Here is a 21,412-nt window from a genome sequence, read left to right on the forward strand (position 1 = left end):
GATTAAGAAGGTGCCTTTTTATTACTTTCAAGCAATGTGAAATGCCACTTCAGTTAGTTTTGCACTTTGAAAGTAGCTACTCTGAGTGTGAACTTCTACCTGTCTTTCTGGTGATTCTCAGCCACCAGCTGGCACCTCTAAAAAAGAGCAGCCAATCACAAAAACCCCATTGCATGTCTGTTCTATTTAAAAGGATTTTTTTTTCTCCAGTCTTCTCAACACTTTGTTGTCTTTAATCTTTCAGATGATACTACCCATAAAAGAGACATAACAAAAATTCCCTTTGTCCTTATATTGACTTTCTCATGACTTCTTTTCTCGTACTGTGGTGATAGATCAAAACAGAATAATATATACAGTTATTAGGGTGTTAAATAATAACTTGTGTTGTGACATTCATTAATTGTCTTTGCAGAAGTCTATAGGCTTAATTTATTTAACAGCGATGGTAACACCTTAAACATTCTTTTGTTTATACAGAAGTCACTGAAGCTCACTTGACTAAAATAGCTTCATATTAATAATTTCTTATCTGTCAGAATAACTGCATTATTTATTCACTGTGGTTTTGAAAACTGTCATTGCTAGGTAAAATTTTCAGAGCTATTCTGGAGTATTTCTCCCCTTCCCCCAGCTAATCCCATGAACATTTCAAAAATTCCTTGATATGGTCTCCTACAGTATGAGTACAGTAACAGCTTTTGTGTCTTCCAGGGGTGTGTTGGGTGGGGGGATGGCAAGGAATGAGTGGTAAGCTTAAGGAAATGTGTTCTGATTTCTGCCCTGCTGCTTTGAAACGTGCCTATATACTTCGTGTGTTTGGTCCTTTAAAAGCATCTGCTTGATGGAAACGGTTGAGTGAAGTTGGTTATCTTTGAAGATGGATTGGAAGATTTGTCATATCACTGCAATAATGAAGTATTCCTTTATTGTGTGTATTTGCACACTAAGCTTCAGCTATGATTTGCTGGTCTGTAGCAGATAAACCTCCTAGCCCTTTGTTTTCCCTTTGGCATGCACCATGCATTTAAGGGCTTTGGTAGTGGATGTCAAAATGCCCTCATGGAGCACCTAGGCATTTTATTGTATATATTGTGGATAGCAGAGGTATTTAAAAACAAATAGCAAAGCTGTCAGTAAACAACATTTAGTAGAGTGTTGTCATTTGACTTTCAGATGTAATTGTAAGTGTTGCTTCTCAGCTCTGTCTTGTTGCTCTGAAACAGAGAAGCAGCATGAGTACAGCCAGGCACTAGTCTTGTCTTGAAAGCTAATATCAGATCTCAGTGATTACAGGTCCCACAGAATCAAGACTTAATAAACATAACATTTTAAGCATTAAAATGTTTTAAGCTGTCTGTTCAGCAAGATCGGTAAGAGGACAGTCGTTCTGTACTGTGATAATATTTAGATTGGGGAATTAGGTAGTTAAAACTTCCCCTTTTCTGTGGAACAAAATCATGTTGAAAGACTACTGAGCTGTTAACATACAGTCAAAAACTGGTGGTTAGACTGAGGGTGATGAAAAAACTACTAAAAATTAATCCTACATTCCTTTGGAGCTGGTGGTGTAGAGTGGGAGAAATAATTTTAAAAGTGTATCATTTGCGAAGAATGGGATGGTGTACTATCAGATGATTGTCCTGGCTAAGTGGTTGTGAAAAGGAAGCGTCTGCTTTAAATGTGGTGACTAATTGGTATTCTTTTTTACTTTTGGTGATCTGCATGTTCTTTCCCGTGCTTATTGCAGGGGGGCTAGACTAGATGACCTTTAAAGGTCCCTTCCAACCCAAACAATCCTATGATTCCTTCTTTGGTGTATATTCTACTTTTGATGAAGATAATTAGTACGTTTCTTTTCAGTGTTCATTATAAATCTACTGAGCATGTTTTGTTGTTGAAGTTTTTTTAAAAAGGATCTGTAGAACTGTAGATATGGGCATAGCTGAACAAGTCTCCCAGCTGCGCTTTTTTTTGCAAGCTGCATTTCAATGTGTGCTTTTTTAAAACAAGATCATGTAACCATTGTGGTGTTAATATTCATTTAATATTAGAGAATGTAGCAGAGTTGAGTAGTACTGACTTTCCATGTCAAGACTTTAGAAGGTTATTAATATTTCAAGTGTGTATGAGTGTGCATGTGGGGAAAAAAAAAGGATGAGCACTTCGAAGATCATACATGTTGAGCTGCCTTGGCGGGAGAAACAAAAATCCTCCAAGCTGTTTCAAAATAAGTGCGTGGTTGTTGACAGGCGCTTGTTAAAAGCAATGAAAGTCACACCCTAAAACTTCTCGAGCTACCACAGAGAAGAGCCTGTCAAAGCACCATTGTATGCGCTCTGCCATCCAGCGGTGTAAAAGGAAACTGAACAGAGGTCACACTTATTACCTATCCTGATACTCAAACTCACCAGAATAGACACCAGGTAAAGGAAATGCATTCAAAAGTTTCACTGCATGGGTTGAGATGTTGGGAAGAAAGTATGAAGTGTAAAACTTCTCAAGAAATAATGAAGGGCAGTCAGATCATTTCTCCCGAGTTTCCTTTCCAATCTCCCAGCTCCTATTCGTTGCAGAGAATGAATTACCATGGTGCATATGATTGCAATAGAAGAAAATCTTCTGTTCTCCATTAATGGTGAAGAGAGATTTAATTTAAAGGAGTGTTTTGGGCAGGAATGACTTAATTTGAGGCCCTAAGTATTTCGCAGGTCTCGTGAGAGAGAGGTTGACCAAATATTTCTATTTAAATGGGTTTGTTTAGCTACTGCTCTAGTTTTATCTTTTCCCTCTGATAATTTTTTCACTGACTGGGAGGGATAGTAAACAGATAAAACGGTTGTGCTGTGGGGAGTTGAAAACAGAAGTGAGAGATTCAGTTTAATTATACTTTTAACAATCTGTTTCTAATTTTGTTTCCTCTAGCTTTTTAGATGTTTTAATTAAAGTCAGGAACAGACACAATGATGTGGTTCCAACCATGGCGCAAGGGGTGATTGAATACAAGGAAAAATATGGCTTTGATCCATTTGTTAGCAGTAACATCCAGTATTTTCTAGATAGATTCTACACCAACCGCATCTCTTTCCGTATGCTTATTAACCAACACAGTAAGTAACTGCATTTTTCATCTTTGAGAACTCATTAGTTATTGCTTGTAAACCTGAAGCCATAGCTTTGTTTTGGGTTTTTTCATACTCATGACTAATTCTTAATGTTCTGTGCTAATTATGGTAAAAGATATACTGGCAACTGGTTAATTTGGTACTTCATAGTTACCATAAATTACTCCAAAACACCAGTACGCTTTCCTCTAGAATTGTCAGGCTTTGTCAGCATGGCTGTCACTTGTTAATCTTGTTGGCAGACAGCTTGTGTAGTGATACGTGAAGTATTTTTAGTTAGTAGAAGAGTAGCTGTATCTTTCTGCTCACAAATGTCTCAACATAGTTTGTAGAGCTGACATTTATTTCATAATGAAATGCAAGGATGCCATAAGCTTTGAATAGGTTATGTATTATATGTATCTTTATTGTTGGTTTTTCAGCAAGTTATCTAGACTTTCCTGCCTTCTAAAGAGGTTGAGTATTTCTAATTTAAGTCTTAAATTATATCCCTTGTCTCCCTCCACTTCCTCTTCACTATTTATGAATAAATGCTACAATCAGTCATCCTTTGGCATTAGGTTGTCTCACTTGTTGTTACTAATAAACTTGCTTTTTAATATTTGTATTACAGGGTGAAAGGAGTTACTTGCACAGCTCCTATTAACCCGTATGTGCAACCGTGCAGAAAGGGATATGTATGAAGTTAAAGACAATCTTGTGATCTCTTTTAAGTGTATCTTGTACTTTTTTTAGCTCTAGAGCTCTGTACCCTGCCCAATATTCTGCTTTCATGAGCTCTTAAAAATTGCAGTACACTACAGATGTACTACACAATGCTAGAGTACTGTAGTGTAAGGTATTTTACTACAAGTTGTGTCTTTCCAGAAACCTTTTATGTAACTAGCAAAAGCCTTGCTATGTGTGTACAGATAACTTCCATGTGGCAAAGCACACCAAATGAGATAAATGTGCAGCGTATTCTTTGCTTGTACCTGGGCAGACAAATGACAGATATAAAACCAAGTTAAAAGGCTCTTATAGAAGCATTCTGGCAACAAGTGAAAACATTGTCCTAATAGAATTTTTGGGCCAAGTGTTAGCATAATTTGCACTAGTTCTAAAATATTAAACTTATTTCATTGAACTGAAATGGCTTTTCCTATGGACACTCTTATTTAACTGGTTGAAACTTAAAACCACTTACAGATGCTTGAAGTTTTATTAACCTTGTACAATTTCTCTATCTTAAGCAACGTTAGTGATCCATCTACAATGGCAAATATTAATCTTGAAGCACTGATGAAAAAGACAATTGGAATGCAGAATGTTTCATACATTATTGACAGACTGTTTCTTACAGTGCAGTTCTGCAAGGTGTGGTGTGCTGGTGTATTAGCCCACCATGACCGGAATAGGAAAAGCTTTCAGATCTTGTCTGTTGCTCACCTCATACTGCATCTGTTTTGTATTGGAGCTGATTAACTTGCTTAAAATAGCAGAAAATCACTTCTGCAAAAAAGTGTAAAACCTTTCTACTTCCTTGAGAGCTAAACTCTCAGTGAAGGATCTGGTGAGTGCCAGACCCTTGTGCAAAGGAGCGTACTGCTGAGAGTCAGGGAGGAAGTTGAGTGCATGAGGCCTTTGTGCCAGCTGTGAAATTGCAGCTTAGGTGAGTGTAGAAGGGTTTTAATGCTGTCTTACTGTTCCTCAGTCCTTTTTACTATAACATTTTCATTGTTGTGAGTGCTGCTGTTCTGACATAATGGTATGAATGAAGCATTTTATATTTTAGTTTAATCTAATTTTTGATAGTCTGTTTTGAAATACAAGTTTTCACCTTAACCCTCGCACACCACTATTTCTTTATTAGTCTTAGCTATTAAAAATGAAAAAGGAAAAAGACCTACCAACCAAAACAAAACAAAACAAAAAAAAACAAACCACAAAACCAAAAGAGGGAGGGAAGTAGTTTTCCTAAACAAGGATTCTGGCAATTTGCTCAAGTATATTTTTATAAAACCCAGTAAGTTTCAGTTCAGATACCATCAAATTTAAACTTTCTGGGCTGCCTCAAGTGTTAATAGATAACTTACTGCCATTTATTTTTCCTTTTAGCACTTCTTTTTGGTGGAGATATTAATCCTGCTCATCCCAAACATATTGGAAGTATTGATCCTAACTGTAATGTGGCAGAGGTGGTTAAAGGTAAGTTGAAGTTAGTATTTTCATTCGCTTAAAAAAAACCCCCCACAACTTAGAATATGCATAAATAAGTTACTGAGATACAAAAGGATGAGGGTGATCTAAACTAATCTAATAAAATAAAATTTAAAAAAATTGAAGTTCTGCAGTTGCTTACAGTAAAGCCATGTACTTAGTGATATTTTCTAATGTCTTCATTATTGAGAATGGAGAAACCTTTGGTATTTTAACAGAACTGAGAAAACAAATGACTTTTAAATAACTTTAATCTGTCCTTTTACATGTCAGATTAAGTACCTAAAGTTTAACAAAACAATTAGATGTTTTCCTTAAAATACTTAGAAGCAGGTTCTCATGTACTGCGTTTTTATCTGATGTAGGTACTAAAGAAAATTGAGAGTAAGTGAAATTGTGATTTGTTTAGTTAGGCCTTCCAGTAAAATGTCCTCAGGTATTCCAGTTAAACTTCCCATTACTATGTGCATCTGATCATATCACAGCCTGTTCTCTCTTATGCAGAAGTCATGCAGGGTATCTGGCACAGCCCCCTTAGAAATGCCGTTTGCTTAATGTTTTGAATGTTCATATGCTTTCAGAATGTTAGTAAGTAGGCATGAGGCAATGCTGTCTGCCCCAAGAGCTTTTTTTAATGGTTCACACTCTGGGTATGTCTAATTACAAATACAAGTCTTGCTGTAGGAGCGAATTCCACCCTCTGTCCTTCACTGCTCTTTGTGCAGCTGCAAGAGGGGCAGAATGTGTTTCTCCCCTTCACTTTCAGCCTTTGAAGTAAGAGGGAAACCTTTCTTATGTCAGACTTTGACCTGCACGGTTGCTTGCTTTGTAATGTAGTTGCTTTTTATTGTTATGAAGGCTTCATGGCTTCTAGCTCTCTTCGGCTCTAAGGTGGTCTTTTTTCAGCAGCTTTCTTTTGACTGATCTTACTCTACTTTGGCCTCAGCATTGTATATATTACATGTTTCTTCTAATAGCAATGTTTGAATCTATTTTGATCATCAAATTCATAGTTGCTGCCTTGGCCAGAGGAGTGCATCGTGTCAGAAGGTGCTCAGTCCAGTTTTTCAAGCCAGTAGCTAAAACAGATCTTCCACATCTGAAGAAATAATTGCAAACAGAACTAGGGCATCAGAAACAGTATCCAGTGTTCTCTTTCCAAGAAACAAAATGTCCTTAAAGACAGAGCCTGTCTGGAGTCAAGGTGATTGAGGCCATTTCTTTGTTGAATTGGTGGAGTGGTTAGTTTACATTCTGTATACTGTGCTAGCTCCAAAATGTTCTGGTTCACAGGTGGAATTCTGAGCAATTTGTCAGAGTGAAGATGTTGATTTTGGCACTGTATGTGGCAGCTAGAAGCTCTGTATGCCCCTCAAACGTTGAAGTTATTTAAACAGTCACTTCCTTCTTCAGGCGGTTCCACCAAGTGTTGTGTCTGTAACTGCCTGAGGTGGGTCTCTGCATCTCACTGACTGTCCTACAGTAAAAATTTTTTTTTTTGAGCTGACAGCATATCCAGGCTTGTTCCTGGAGCCAGGATTTTAAATGTACTGATAGATCCTTCACTCTTGTTGCTACTTACCTCCAGCCAAGACACAAGTGCTTTGAACTTCGCAGTCTCTTTTACAGTCTTAGGACTCTGCCAAAGAGTTGGCTTTTAGAAGAAGGTAAAATGTCAGACTGCACGCAGACTTTGTTTGACAGTTTTGCTCTGGGCTGGATATTTTACTGGATCATGAAGTGATAGTGCCTTCCTGTTCAACTCACGGGTGTTAGGGTGGCTACTTCTTGGAAATGGATGAGAGTCCTGCATTACATTTAGGGAGGCTAAATGGATTTATTCAGAGACTCCTTGTGTTCTCAAGGTTTGCATAGCAGCTGTGTCTGCTCCACATCTGTGTATTGAGGGCTTTTGGTTTATTCCCACACAGCTACTGAATAGCTTTTCAGAGGTCTTGAAGTTTTTCTCCACAATAAGAATCCAACTCCTGCCCTGTGGATCCACATCTAATTTTCATTTATATGATGTGGAAACTCTTTGAAAGGTGCTAACATATTCCTTGCCATCTTCAGCTTTTGATGACTGAGTCAAGATTGTGGCTGTGTTTCTTAGGCCCCTTTTTTCTAAAGCACAGGATAACTCCGAAGGCCATCAGAAGTTCTGAGATGATCTTAGGATATTGTGTAAGTGTAGGTGTTCCTGCATCTGTTTTTTTCTAAATTATGCACATCCCAGGCTCAGGTTCTCTGTACAGCTTGGATATTAAATGTGATTTTGACCTTTTTACTATGGCACATTTTATTGTGTTAATGATGGCCCCTTTTAGAAAGTCTTTGGAGTTGACCATCTTGACACAGAAGATTGCTACTGGCCAGCTGATTTTGTGAGACGTTCCTGGGACTTGATCAAGAACAATTCTCATGTTGATTAGCTCCTTTTTACTAGCTTCAAGCAGCATTTGTGTCAGCCTTGTGCAATATGTCCAGCCTTGCAGATGTCAGAGCAACTGATACAGTTGTTTTTTCCAGATTACAGGGCACGTTGTAGATTATTTCTGTAGGCATCTTGAAGGAGAACAATTGTATGTAACCAGCCCTTTCTGGGGACTAGGGATTTTACTTACTTTGTATTTGTCGCATAGCTTTGAGTCTTGGCAGTGACTTTTGCTTTGTAGTGTCACTTTGGACAGGAGGAAGAAGATACGTAGGGCAAGGTCAAATGCAATTATTATGGTATCATAGCAAACTTCTCTGTCTGTAGAACTGGCTGGCTGTTTAACGTGCTCGCTTTTAGCCTATGCTTATTATGAAGAAGCCACTTTTGTTAAGGTAGCTTAAGCAATGTAGTTAGAACGTATCCGAGTTTGTGGTTTCACTTTAAGCCAACACTTGTTTCTAAAACATTTCTGCGAATGAGGCACCAGTGAATATTTAGAACCACTAAGATATCTTTCAAACAAAAGATGACTTAAACTTCCTTGCTGTGTTTTGACAACACATAAACCCTGATTTGGGTTATGGGGAGGCTTTTTATATTTTGGTTCAGTAGGAAAGAATGAAGAATCTTAAGGATTCCAGCTTTCCCCTCAAAAGAACTTGAAAATCAAGTATTGTAAACAGTATCATGTTTGGAAAAACTGAATTCATGGTTGCAATGTCATCCTTTTTTAATTTGGGATGGAAAGAACAAGCATTAAATTGCGTTTGGGACATGACGAATAAGTAGATGTTATGGTCAGCCTAAGATTATACCCAGCTAGTTTTCAAGCCTGAACAAAGACAAAAATTAGCTTGTCTTTAGTAATCTGCTTTTGTTTGTACAGCTTTAAATATATTTTGCCCTTTCTTGACAAATGGACTATAAGCATACAGAGAAAAAAGGATTAGAATGGATACCAATTTTACGCTTGTAAACTAGTTACTAAAATGAGTGTTCTGCTTGTAGTTTTCACATACAGGATGAACTTTGCTAGTTGCCTCTAGATGATTCTGATAAATTAGTGTCCTGTTCTGTTGTTCTGTAGATGCTTATGAAACAGCTAAGATGCTATGTGAGCAGTACTACATGGTGGCACCTGATCTGGAAGTTGAAGAATTCAATGGTAATTGTGAAATTAAGTGACATATGGAAGAAAAACCATTTCTAATATCTGTGATTTCTAGTTCTGTTAATTAATTGTAAGTTATAATCTGAGCTCTGCAGTCCTGTATGCAGAGTTACTTTTCTTCTTCTAATGTGTCTACATGGGCACCTGATTTATAGTTTATCATTGCAACATGTTTGTTTACTTCCTGATGCTGAATGCAGAGTGCTAGCTGCTGATTTTGCTACCACTTTAAGGAAAGTAAAGTGGTTGAGTCCCCATAAGTGGGAAGGAAATATGCCTGCCTTGTAAATAATCTTTTCATAGCCCTGAAATATGTTTCATTTTGAAGTATGCTTGTAAATTCCACTATCAGTCCCTGCACCAGTGATAAGCTTTTCTGTGTCAGATGGCAAAATTAGAAACTTTTTTTACGTAGTCTATGCTTTAAGTCCTATCGTAAACTTCTCATGTGAAAATCTGTTTCAAGTTGATTGCAAAGATGAAAATTGGATGCTACAAAACTGATGAGACAGTCCTTGTCAGTGTGTTGACTGATCATTTCTATTAACAAAAGGTAGATTTTTTTTTTGTTAAAAAAAGTCTTGAGTGATCCTCTCACAAATTTTGGACAGCTGTCCAAACATAAGACTAAGATGTTTCCAAACTTCAGCAGAAGAATTGCAAAAGTCTCAGAAATAGCTAACATTCAAAATGAGCAACATATGTTCCTATATATCACAAACTCCAAAGTACCTTTTAATATTGTAGAAATACTTGTCTACACAAAGTGATATTGTCAACATTGATGCATTACTACCAGTCCCCTCTCCCAAAATCAAATGACTCAACCTTCCCCCCTCCAAAAGGGAGTGATTTTTAGAGCTGAAAGTACTGAGTGCTGCGGCAGAGGAACCAATGCAAAATTCATTTGAAGCCCTAAGTAAAAAAAAGATCCGACAGTAGACAAAACAAGTTGCTGGATCTCATAAAAAGTGAGGAAAGAATTACTTGTTTCCTTTAAACTAGCTTATTATCAATGTGAGGAAAGTGACTTTGCAAACTACCTCACAAGAACAACAGTAATGTGTTTTCTACATGTACTCTATGCCTCAAATGAGTACGAATCAGCCTGCTTTGGTTTTGGTGGTGTATAAGAGAATTGGAGGATGGACTCTGACAAAATAAACAGAATAAAACAGCAAATTGCTTGCCTTGCCACTAGTTTACAGAGCATTATTTTGGTCTTCTCCTTTTCCTAGGAGTTTTCACTACTGTGTCTCTTAAAGTGATAACTGGTATTACTATCAGCCCTTATTGCTAAAAAGGATGAAGTTGACTCCAGTCATGTTCTGTGTGCACGTTAGTATCTTCCTGCAATTTATCAAGCAGACTTTTCTTCAATCTGAACTGCTGCTGAGTCTGACAAGCTGTACCTGTATAATTTAATGCCAGTAGATAATTGGATGTTCAGGGATGACTGCATCTTCAGCACCAAAGCTGTCCTGGAAAGTATTAAATGCAGCTGTATTATTTCCTGCCAAATGAATTAGCACTCTAGCATTGAGAGCTGTGCCAAGCTATACACCTCTGCTGAAACACTAACAACAGAACAACAGTGGACAAACAATTCAGTTATGATTTGGAATAGGAAAACTGTTATATTGTTTGAAATATATTTTGAAAAATTTCATTAATATGTTACATTTCATGTACTTTAAGGGAACATGTAGTAGTTTTTAGAATATTTAAACAGTGAATTTTTTTAGTTCAAGAATCTTTTTGTGCAGCAAATGTTATGCTTAAATACTGTGTGGGTTAAGAAAGTTTCCCACATAAGTGGGAAAGTTCTCTTAGTTAACATACATCGTCAGTATGAAATTGACCGCTGCTTAGTTGAAGCTTCATATCTAAACAAAGTCTGCTGATATAGATGTCTCTGAGAAGGTGTTATTTCAGGTGACAGCAGTAACTGAAATTTGTGGTTTTAATTCATGGAGCTAATCTTGCACTTGGAAAAATAGAACATGCTTATATACTTGTCTTTGCCTACAGTTCCATGTTATTCCTGTAAATAGAACTGTTACAAAATACTGTTTTGAAAGAAAATAATTTGACTTTTTTATTTTTATTTTCTTAGCTAAAGCTCCAAACAAGCCTATTCAAGTAGTCTATGTACCTTCTCATTTGTTTCATATGTTATTTGAATTATTCAAGGTAGGTTTTACTTGTTAATATTTGGAAAGGTATTGTGAACTTACATTACTGTTGAAATTGAGATTCTTCTCAGTTACAGCTCTTAAATGCTATTTCAGTCTCTGTTTCTTAAGCTTATTCTTAACTGAAGAGGTTCTGAAACTGTTAAAAGCTAGGCTTACAGCCTTCTCTTATGGCCTTTTGTATTTATTTAAATTTCTGTGTTTTCCCACTTCTCCTTTTGTGCTTTTGCAGCTGATTAACTTAAAACACTCATAGTCTGTGCAATATTTGTTACCTTGCAGTTTTCATAAGCTTGCTTCTTTACTGCATATTTCAGGACTGGTTAGGATCAGCGCCTCTTTTTTACTGTGAAAACAGCCTCTATGTCCTCAAATAGTGTAAACTACATGCTTGCTTTGTTTGTGTTTTCTGAATAATTGGAACAACAGTGAAAATGGAACATGTGAAAGCTATTGTATGCTTTCGAATAAGATAGATGGTCTCTAGGTGGTGCAATTTAACACTAGAAATTCGGGGAAAAATGCATTTGGTCAGAGAAACTTTTTTGTGAATAAGGATATTTTGGGTTTGATTTCTGACAGTTGTCCAGTATGTTCATTTAAATCTTGCCCTATTTTGCCATTTGTAACATTAGTTCTAGGGCAGAACAGGTGAGAATTTGTACACAGCTTGTAGGTATCTTTTGGTACAAGTCATGAAACAATATGAAACCAATAAGTAATGGTAATCTGTGACAGACTGGCAGAGGAAACTCTGTTAATAGATATGATAAAGTCAGATTGATGGATGGTAAATTAACAATTATGTGACCCAGGCTGAGAAAATCAAAGCTTGTTTCCTGTGGTGAATATGACTATTGGTGTTCTGCAAGATGGAGATGAAGGGTGTTGTCATCCCTTATATATAATTACTTGATTTCACACAGGAAAAAATAAATCTTGTTTTATGTTCTCTGATTCTGTATCAAACAGATAAAAGTAAGCGTAATGGAGTTCTGATGTGAAAGTTTAACTGGACAATTTGTTGTCTTCAAAGCACTGCTTGAGTTTGTTTTAAATACAGCCTTTTCTGTCTTGTATACAAATGTATGACAAAGTATCTAGATTCAACAAACTAAATGCAAGTTCTAAGTTGTCACACAAAGCATATATGGTGAAGTTAAGATCAAAGACACTTTTTTTATTTGTCATCAGAATTCAATGAGAGCTACAGTGGAACTGCACGAAGGTAAGAGAGAAGGCTATCCATCGATCAAAACCTTAGTCACTTTGGGGAAAGAAGATCTATCTATTAAGGTAAATGCCTAAAAATAATATGCAGTTTACAAACCTGCTAGGTTTATAATAGTATGACTTTTAATTTGAAAAGGCAAATTAATTACTCCATCACTTCTGACATTTGCTTCATGTTCATTAGAATAGAATATTTTCAGTTGGAAGGGACCTTCAAGGATCATCTAGTCCAGGTGCCTGACCACTTCAAGGCTGACCAAAAGTTAAAACATGGTTTTTAAGGGCATTGTCCAAATGCCTCCTAAACACTGACAGGCTTGGGGCATTGACTGCCTCTCTAGGAAGCCTGTTGCACTGTTTGATACCCTCTCAGTAGAGAAATGCTTCCTAACGTCCAGCCTAAACCTACCTGGAGGCAGCTTTGAACCATTCCCTCACATACTGTCCCTGGATACCAGGGAGAAGAGCTCAGCACCTCCCTCTCCGCTTCCCCTCTTCAGGAAGCTGTAGGGAGCAATGAGGTCACCCCTCAGCCTCCTTTTCTCCCAAGTAGACAAGCCGAAAGCCCTTAGCTGCTCCTTTAAGATTTCTAAAGTCATGTAGAAAAGGCTGCTCGAGTTCTGCAAGTTTTTTTCAGGACATAATGTTTAAAACTCTTAACTTTTCATTCCTTAGATAAGTGATCAAGGTGGAGGTGTACCTTTAAGAAAAATAGACAGATTGTTTAACTACATGTACTCAACAGCACCCAGGCCTAGTTTGGAGCCCTCAAGAGCTGTGCCTTTGGTAAGCAATTGCAATATGTATTTAAATGTCCCTTTGCAATACTCTGGGTATATGTTTTCTTTCACTGCAACCTACTGGATCAGGTTTTCCATTGAAGAAATTGTTTATTATTAGCAGTTCTATGCAGGTAAAACACGTTATCATAAGTTATCATTGCTTAATCTTTGGAATAGAAAACCACTTTCCTTTGTCTTGACATTATATTCTTGGAAACAAGCATGTCTGCATAAGCACGGTATTTTCACAGGTTAATGGACAGAATTTTTAGTGCTATACTACTGAGAAGGCGGATAACCTAATGAGCTCCTCTTTGGTGTGTAAATTATTGTTTATCAAAGTTTCCTGTAATAAATGTATTGAAAAGGTGAGCCACACTGTCAGAATTATAGCACTTGAGAAACACCTCCTGGAAATGCACAAGTTTATATTGAACTTTGAAAATTATTTTTATATAAGTTATGGACTGTAAAAACACACTTAAAAAAATAAATTCCCAAACATGTGTGTGATATGAACATTTTTGGTATATTCCTGTTCATTTGGAAATATCTCACATGATATTCCCTTCTGAGATGTATCAGGGTCAGATTTCAAAGAAACAAAATTTCCCTGAAGTTTCTTCTAAGCAGGGAATTAATTTGTTGAATGCATAGATTCTTTTAGCAAGCGTGATTTTTTAAATTATTATTGAAATTAAATTGTTTCTAAATTATTACATATTGGCTCATTATGATAAAAATTATATAGCTACTGTTCCATTTGACTAGCTTGCAATAAATGGTTTAATACTGTGATACTGTATTCTTGCGTCTTCTCATCTTTGTTCTCTGTTGCTTCTGATGTAATCCTTCATCTTCAAGCATGGTGAAAAAAAGTTGATTCTTTGATACATTTCCTTTCCCTATTTAGAAACACTCTAATCTAGCAGGTTCTTAAGTGATATTCCCCCCCCGCCCCCTTGATACCTCTGTGTTTGAAGTGCCTTCAGGCAGCTAATAAAATGTGGCACAGAGTATATGTGACTATTTCTGATATAAAATAATTAACAGTGAACTGAGGGTGAAACCAGTTTGGAGTGGTTCAGAGGTAAAAAATTTCCTTTTAGATTTTTAGCAGAAAGTGTTTATGGTACTGTCTTAGTCCACAGTTCATAACATTGTGGCATATAAGTGTATTGCATTGTTTTCCCCAGTGTTTGATGCCACTGTGGTAGGTGTGAAATACAGTTCTGTGTCTGCATAAACTTGATATTAGTCCTTCACAGTGCCTACCTCTACAACGCATCTTAGTAATATGTTTCAAACTCTTGCTTTTTCATAGCAAATCATCTTGAATGGGATGAGTGATAGGGAACAGGCCTTAATTAAAATATTTACTTTTCTTCATGTCAAGAATGGCAGAATTTTTCTTGATTCATAATCTGCCTTTGTTCTGTCTCTACTTTTGATCAGCAATTTACTCCATCAGCCTACAAGGATTTCCTGAACCTTGTTCTCACTATAAAGGTTACACCTTGATTACCAGTTGTATTCACTATTAAAATGTCTCTTCCTTTGTGGCTCTCTGATAGTAAAATGTGTTCTTAGGATAACACTGCCCCCCCCCCCCCCCCCCCCCGCCCCCCCATGTATCTTTGGCAAGGCATTCCTGTGTTTATTTCCTCATTTTCAAGACTGCTTACTTAAATTCTGTGGCATTCATACTTAGTATTCTACTATACCCCATTTTGGGGCTGTGTTTTCCTCTTTCAGCCTATATGTCACTGTCATCAGGCCTGCAAAGTATCCTTCTTTCTTGTGAACCTGGCGGCTTTTGCCCCATGAGCCTGACTGCCTGTTCATGACCGAATGTTGAGAAGAGTTGTTAAGTTCTGTCATTTATATAAGCTTGCAGAAAGAAAAAAGCCAAGAACCAGGAGTCTGTGGCATACCTCTCCAATAAGAGGAAAAAGGACTTAGCAGTGAAGCTTGACCCGTTATGGATTATGGCCCAGATCCAGTTATAAAAACAATTATGCTATACTTTGTATGTCAGCCTAGAAATAAAAATTCTTTATCAAAAAGGTTCCGCATAAATCCTCTTCAAAGTCCATACAGAAGGAGAATTTTATTGCTTTGTGCCAAAGACCAAATCACTTAATATTTACCGTGTCCCAGAAGGTAGGTCTGTGCTTGTGTCATTCTTGACTTAAATAATACTCTAAACTAAATTGCAGTGCAGTGTAGATAGACTTACTTTTCTGTTCTAACTCTCCCTCCCCTTGTTTTTTGGTCCCTTGTCTCATTTATGAAACATTCATGGACTTGGGGAGTGGAAGACAGGGATGTTTTTGTCAACTGATGAAAATTCTTTCTCAGTGTTGTTGCAGATTTTGTTTAAAAACTGCTGAGAAACCTTGTTACCATGGCAGCACTTGGATTCTGGCAGGTCTTGTGTTCATCTGTACTACTGTATACATAGTGGAAGCATTAGAAACACATGGTAATGTTTAATTGTAATTAGGTTTTCTTAGAGAATTTAATGATTCTCTCTCTGGCAGCATTTGTTTATAGTGGGAGAAACGTGGCTTAAATTAGGTTTAATTAAGCCTGTACACACTAGCAATGCAGACGTAATAATTTCCTGTCTGTATAATGCATACTGTAATATTTAATGAGAAATTGGCTCTAAAAAGCTTTCCCTTCTCAAGGCAGATATGCCATCATTGACTATATTCTGTCTTGCAGACCTAAGTAGTAATCACTTCTCGATAACTGTCTCTTGCAAAATAGGCCTTTTGCGAGGTCTTGCCTTAACAAGGTAGTCATAAGAAATATGAGGACAACAGATCCCAGATAAGTTATCTGTTTTGGAAAATACCCTGAAGACAACATACAGAAGAGACTGACAGGAAACTTTTGCAAGAGGGCAGTATGAAATAATTGTCGGCTAGCACAGAGCGTAAAAGATTCTCCTGGAAGGGACAGGAGGCAAACAGAAGTTGGGCATGGATTTTAATGAGATGTAATTCCATAGAAAGGCAAGTATGGTGTGTTTTCAGGATTGCTTGATACTGCCCTTCAGTTGAGCTGTTCATGTGGGTATCTACTGGGGTATCTACTGGGGATATCTACTATCTATAATTTGCCTTTTGGTTGCTGTGTTTTTTAATTTCTGTGATGTACTTATTGCTGGTCTCCAGAAAAAGGTGCAAGTCAGCTTTGGGAATTTTTTTTAGTTCTTGCTAAGACACTCAAGTAACTTTTTTTTTTTAAGAGATTCAGAAAGAAATGCATCTAGTTTCAAGACCAGATGTTTAAAAGTGATGCATGTGTCTCTAATGGGAATCTTTGAGAATTATGTTTTTAAAGCATACTGTTGTTTGAAAAGGTGCAGCGAAGCAACTGTTTCAATTGCGGAAATAGGCACTAATAACTGTGACAAGCAGGACTGAATAGAAAAGGGCATCTTTGGCATTTCTGTTTCTTATTTGGCTCAGAACTGAGTGAGCACCTCTAACCAATTTAAGATCACTAAATTTAGACTGTTGTAAAAACAAGGCAAAGAGGTCAAAAGATACTGTAGAGACAGTAGATGACAGCAAGAGAATTTCTGATGGATACTGTAGTACAAAGTGTTTTAATGGTCACCCCTCCCGCAAGGGATTTACTATGAAGTGATACCACATGTTAGCTGTGTATAATGCTCACAAGTCCTTCTTAGCCTTCTCTTCTTTTGGTATAATCTTGGGGCTTTGTTTTTAAGAATTTGGGCATGATTGTCAGTTATCTGTCAGGTTGCCTTTGTAGAAATATTATAGTGGAATGAGTTTACTGGTTTTCTGAAGACTTTAGGTGTTTAATTCTTCTTGTAATTCATCCTTACAGGAAAGTTGTATTACTCCATTGCCTTGTGTATCCTCCTTTTCATACACTTGTGTGTCTGGAATTCTTCCTTTATTGCTCTGGATAGTCCTGAAAAATTCAGGGGGGGGTTCAAGTGATTAATCAACTACTGTGATTCTCAGCATATACCCAGTCATCTGAAAAAGTTGATGTGTAGACCAAAATCTTGCGCCCTGGCTGCAGTGAGAGAAGCTTGGGTTTTTAAATAATTTTTTCGCAGAGGAGTGGCTTGGAAAATGTGCCAAGTGTTGACCTTGTTGCAGCTATGGTTATGAATATTAGTGTGTAAACTTAAAATCTAAAATATGTACCTGTCAAGTCTATGTTGCTTTGAAAATTGTGTGGTCTGTACGGGGTCTTGGTCCTCAGGTCATTCAGTGCTGTGAAATCCTGATCTTTTGTTAGATGGGTGAGCAACAGTGAGGATTATTTGCCTTGTGCTTTGTGTGTAGTCTTCTGCAGCAGTCTTCTGACCTCTATTTTGCAGTATGGCATCAGCAATCACTTAATAGTGTGACCTAGATGAAGTAAACAGAGTTGCCTCTGGCTTTCTTGCATAGTATCCTAAGTGCAGAGACATTTGAGAATAATAATCCCAGGCTTGTGGGAGGAAAAACATGCTGTCAAAAATGTGATTTTTACCAAAGAAGGAATGGGATATTATAGCAACGGTAATCATAGTGAGGAAGCAGTAGAGGGTATTGGTTTGTTTTGATGATTGGAGGCAGCATGTACTGTATGTTACGTCTACCTGCCTCTCTGAAAAAGTGCAAGATAAAGAACTGATATTTTACCCTCTTTTGACTTGAACTGAAAAATCATGCCTAGGAAAAAAGGCCAGATACCAACTTATAGCGTAGACTGAGTAATAAAGGAAAGCATGAAAAGTAATTTGGTGCAAATCTAATATTTAGGTATCTTCTGTTTTATAAATGATTGCGGTGGTCTGTTCCATTTTTTTAACTTGCCATCATGTTTTTCCTTTTTTCTTGTTTTTGTAGGCTGGGTTTGGCTATGGCTTGCCAATTTCTCGTCTGTACGCTAGGTACTTTCAAGGTGACCTTAAACTCTACTCAATGGAAGGCGTTGGTTCAGATGCTGTAATTTATTTGAAGGTATGAATTTGACCCTTTTATAAGCTAATAATGCAGTGCAATTTGCTTATAGCAGGCTGAATAAGTGAACTTCCTCTCTTTTCATTCTTCAACTTGTTTTCAGATTTGTAATTGCTGTCTTCATTATATTTTACCTAAATCGGTTACACAGAATCCTAAAAACCAAGGTTATAAATATTAACACAGCACTAATGCTAGTTTGCTTTGATTCCCCTCCCCGCCCCTCAGTCCTGTGTTAGATCTTTTCGTTTTGTTAATCTGTCTTAAATGCTGAATTTTCAAAGAACTGTGTGATGAGAGATAATTTTGGCTAATACTTTCTGATTCTAAAAGCTTTGACCACAATAAAACTGAGAAGACTATTGACTAACTCCTGACTAGTACATATTTTTTTTCTATGCAGTTCTTGACCTTTGTGCAATAGACTGTATTGATCCTGTTGTCATCTCTTGGGAGATCCCAGGCTACTCAGGGGCTTAAGGTTGAAACTAACTGTCTGAATTTCATCAGGGAATTTAAGACAGTTTAGCGTATAGCTCATGTGCAGGTCATTGACTTAGCGTTGTCAGCGTGCCTCGCTGTATGTAGCGAGTGAGTTGTGGAATCTTATGCTAAGTTTAGTTTCTGATGGGTTTTATCCTGTGCATGTATGTGTGGAGGAGAAAGGTATGGTCTTCCTCAGAGGATAAAGGCATGCTAACAGGCTGAACTAGGTCAGTCCTCACAGATCAGTATGCTGACAGAGTCCAAGCTGGTTGAAGTTAAATGCTTAGGTAGCTGTCTGCCCCGTGTCAATGACAAATCTCCCTAAAATGGTTTTGACAAAAACTTTTTTTCTTGCTATCTTTGTCGACATCGGTTCCTGGAAAAAGGCAGTATTTTAAAGTGTTATTATTTTCTTTTAACTTTTACTGTGACTACTGCGTTGACTGTGACTAGAGCAATTAGTCACAGATAAAGTATTTTCAAAATAGTGTTGTGACATGTAACACTTGGATAATTGAGACACTTCTTCAATACAGAAGTTGTAACTGTAGAACTCCCCAGAGCATCACCTTACTGTCGGTATCTTTAACGATATTTTACCATTGCTTTTGTTTTTCCATAGGCCCTTTCAAGTGAATCATTTGAAAGACTTCCCGTTTTTAATAAGTCAGCATGGCGACACTACAAGACCACACCTGAAGCAGATGACTGGAGCAATCCTAGCAGTGAACCAAGGGATGCTTCTAAATATAAAGCTAATCGATAATTTGCTACCTTTTGTCTCTGTTGGAGATGACCTCTGCATTCAGTATAAAGTCTCTGCTTTGTTCCAAAATCCTTCAAACCACAATAGCTAATTACTTCCAAACAAAGACCTAATCAGGGCATTGAAAAATACTAAGAACAAAGTGATGATTGGGACTTAAAGGAAGGCACTAAGCACGGTTGGTATGTGAATCCTGCCTACTTCACCAGAATATGCTTGGTTGCTTCAGTCATGCGTTGACAAAAGGGATCGCACTGTGATTGCACTTAAGAATACACTGTTGTAACAAAGACAGTATTTAAAGTGGCCATTTTTGTTCCAATATAAGGATTGGCAAGATGTGCAGGATCCTTTTAAATGGTGAATAGTGTCTTGCACAGCAATATGGCATACGAGAAAAATTCTAATGTAGTTAAACGTAAGCTTTGAAAAATCCACTGTTTGCTGCATTTTATATTGCACAGTGTCACCTGTTACGGAAGATCCCTTTGAGCTCTTCAGATCTTATATCTAATGAGCTTATAAATGCATTGTTCTAAAAAGGGTTGTGCAGCTTTAAACTGATGCTTTACACAAATTTCCAAATCAATTTGTCAAGTGCATACAAAAATTATGTTGTTACGAGACATTGGGACTTCCACTTCTTGGTATGCACCTTAACGATTTTCCTGACATGCAAACACAGAAATGCATTTCTATACATTTTTCCTTGTTTTGAGGAAAGATCGTAAGTAGTTAGATCATCTCTCCCTACAAGAAATTCCGTCATCACGGGGCAGGGTGTAATTCAATTCCATGCTTATTGCCTGTCATCTCGGGGGGAGGGGGAAGGGGGGTTGGGGAGGGGAGGGGAGAGAAATGCTGAAAGGCCAGACAGCCAGTCATGCAAATGAATTTGCCTTAAGAGTGTTGGTTGCTTGGAACCCAGTTAGTGTAAAACCTGTAAATAGTTTGCGAAGTTATTTATATATTCAATGTCTGACTATAGTCTGGTAATCTGAATTTGTAGTGTATATAAAGATGTTGTACACCAGCTTTTGGAAAGCGTCATTGGTCTAAATACATGAAACTGGAAATATCGTAGAAATGGGAGGGACAAAACATAGCTGGTACCTGATTTAAGGAAAGCAAAAAATCAAAGAGAGAAAACCTAAGTATTTTCCCCTTGAATTTGTTGTAAGGGTTATTGCTGACTGTTAGGAAACTGTTCTTCACCAGGTCTTTGCCAAATACTGTTCCTGATACTATGGCCTTTCAGAAAAAAATTGTGAAACTTGGAAGTTCTGGTGATAGCCTAGCCATGGGAATAAAGTAGATGAGTTGTAAGCAACTCCGCTGCACCCTCAGTTTCTCTTAGGTGTTTTGATATCTTTTTTGAAAGATATTACTGATTTTAGCATGGAAAAATGAAACTTGTTTACTAAAATTGTGGGGGAACTGTCCCTTTTGTCCTCCCAGTATTTATTTTTATAAAGAACTGATCTATTAGGTAAACAGGGAAATGCTGAGAAATTCGTAGCTATTTTTTTTTAAAAAATAATTTTAGTTTGACTTAACGATAGTACTTTGCACTTACATAGCACATTTCATCAAAGGATTACAAAGTGCTTTGAGCAATAAACTTCATATAGCCCCATTTCTGAAGAGTTGGAGTCGTTACCTTGCAAACCCTTCCTCTTACCTGCTGCAGTCAGTTCAAGAATTTGCATGTGAACAATTAATGAGTTTGCAGGGCCTGAGGTTCTGTGGGCTACACCATACAGGTACGTCACGCTGGAGCACCAGTTTTAACGCGCTCTCGTACACGTCTCTGCGGAGCGCTGCCGTACTGTCAGAGGTGGAGACACCAGGACAGGTGCTGCTGAAGGCTGTTTGACTTGGTAGCTGGTAAAGGGTGCCCTTCTGAGCCCCCTCTGCCAGCAGGGAGGAAGAGGGAGTGTGCTGATGGGGCTGCCCTCTTCTGTTCCCAAAGCAGGCTCATTTGACCCTGGCTAGGGGATCTTTACGTGGCACGG

At 37.5% G+C, this 21,412-nt stretch overlaps 1 protein-coding gene across 1 annotated transcript in view; it reads left to right on the plus strand.

Moving 5' to 3' along the window:
- The window catches only part of PDK3 (pyruvate dehydrogenase kinase 3), a 56,665-nt gene extending 36,235 nt beyond the window's left edge, over positions 1–20,430 (plus strand). Inside the window, exons 4-11 of the mRNA XM_075097409.1 lie at positions 2,926–3,110; positions 5,223–5,312; positions 8,849–8,926; positions 11,049–11,125; positions 12,322–12,423; positions 13,036–13,146; positions 18,032–18,145; positions 19,254–20,430. Of these exons, the coding sequence (XP_074953510.1) occupies positions 2,926–3,110; positions 5,223–5,312; positions 8,849–8,926; positions 11,049–11,125; positions 12,322–12,423; positions 13,036–13,146; positions 18,032–18,145; positions 19,254–19,397 (901 nt within the window). The 3' untranslated portion in view covers positions 19,398–20,430. The remainder of the gene's footprint in view (positions 1–2,925; positions 3,111–5,222; positions 5,313–8,848; positions 8,927–11,048; positions 11,126–12,321; positions 12,424–13,035; positions 13,147–18,031; positions 18,146–19,253) is intronic.
- Positions 20,431–21,412: the final 982 nt, after the last annotated feature.

Source organism: Phalacrocorax aristotelis, chromosome 1 (genome assembly GCF_949628215.1).
Source record: "Phalacrocorax aristotelis chromosome 1, bGulAri2.1, whole genome shotgun sequence".
NCBI classification, from domain to species: Eukaryota; Metazoa; Chordata; class Aves; order Suliformes; family Phalacrocoracidae; genus Phalacrocorax; species Phalacrocorax aristotelis.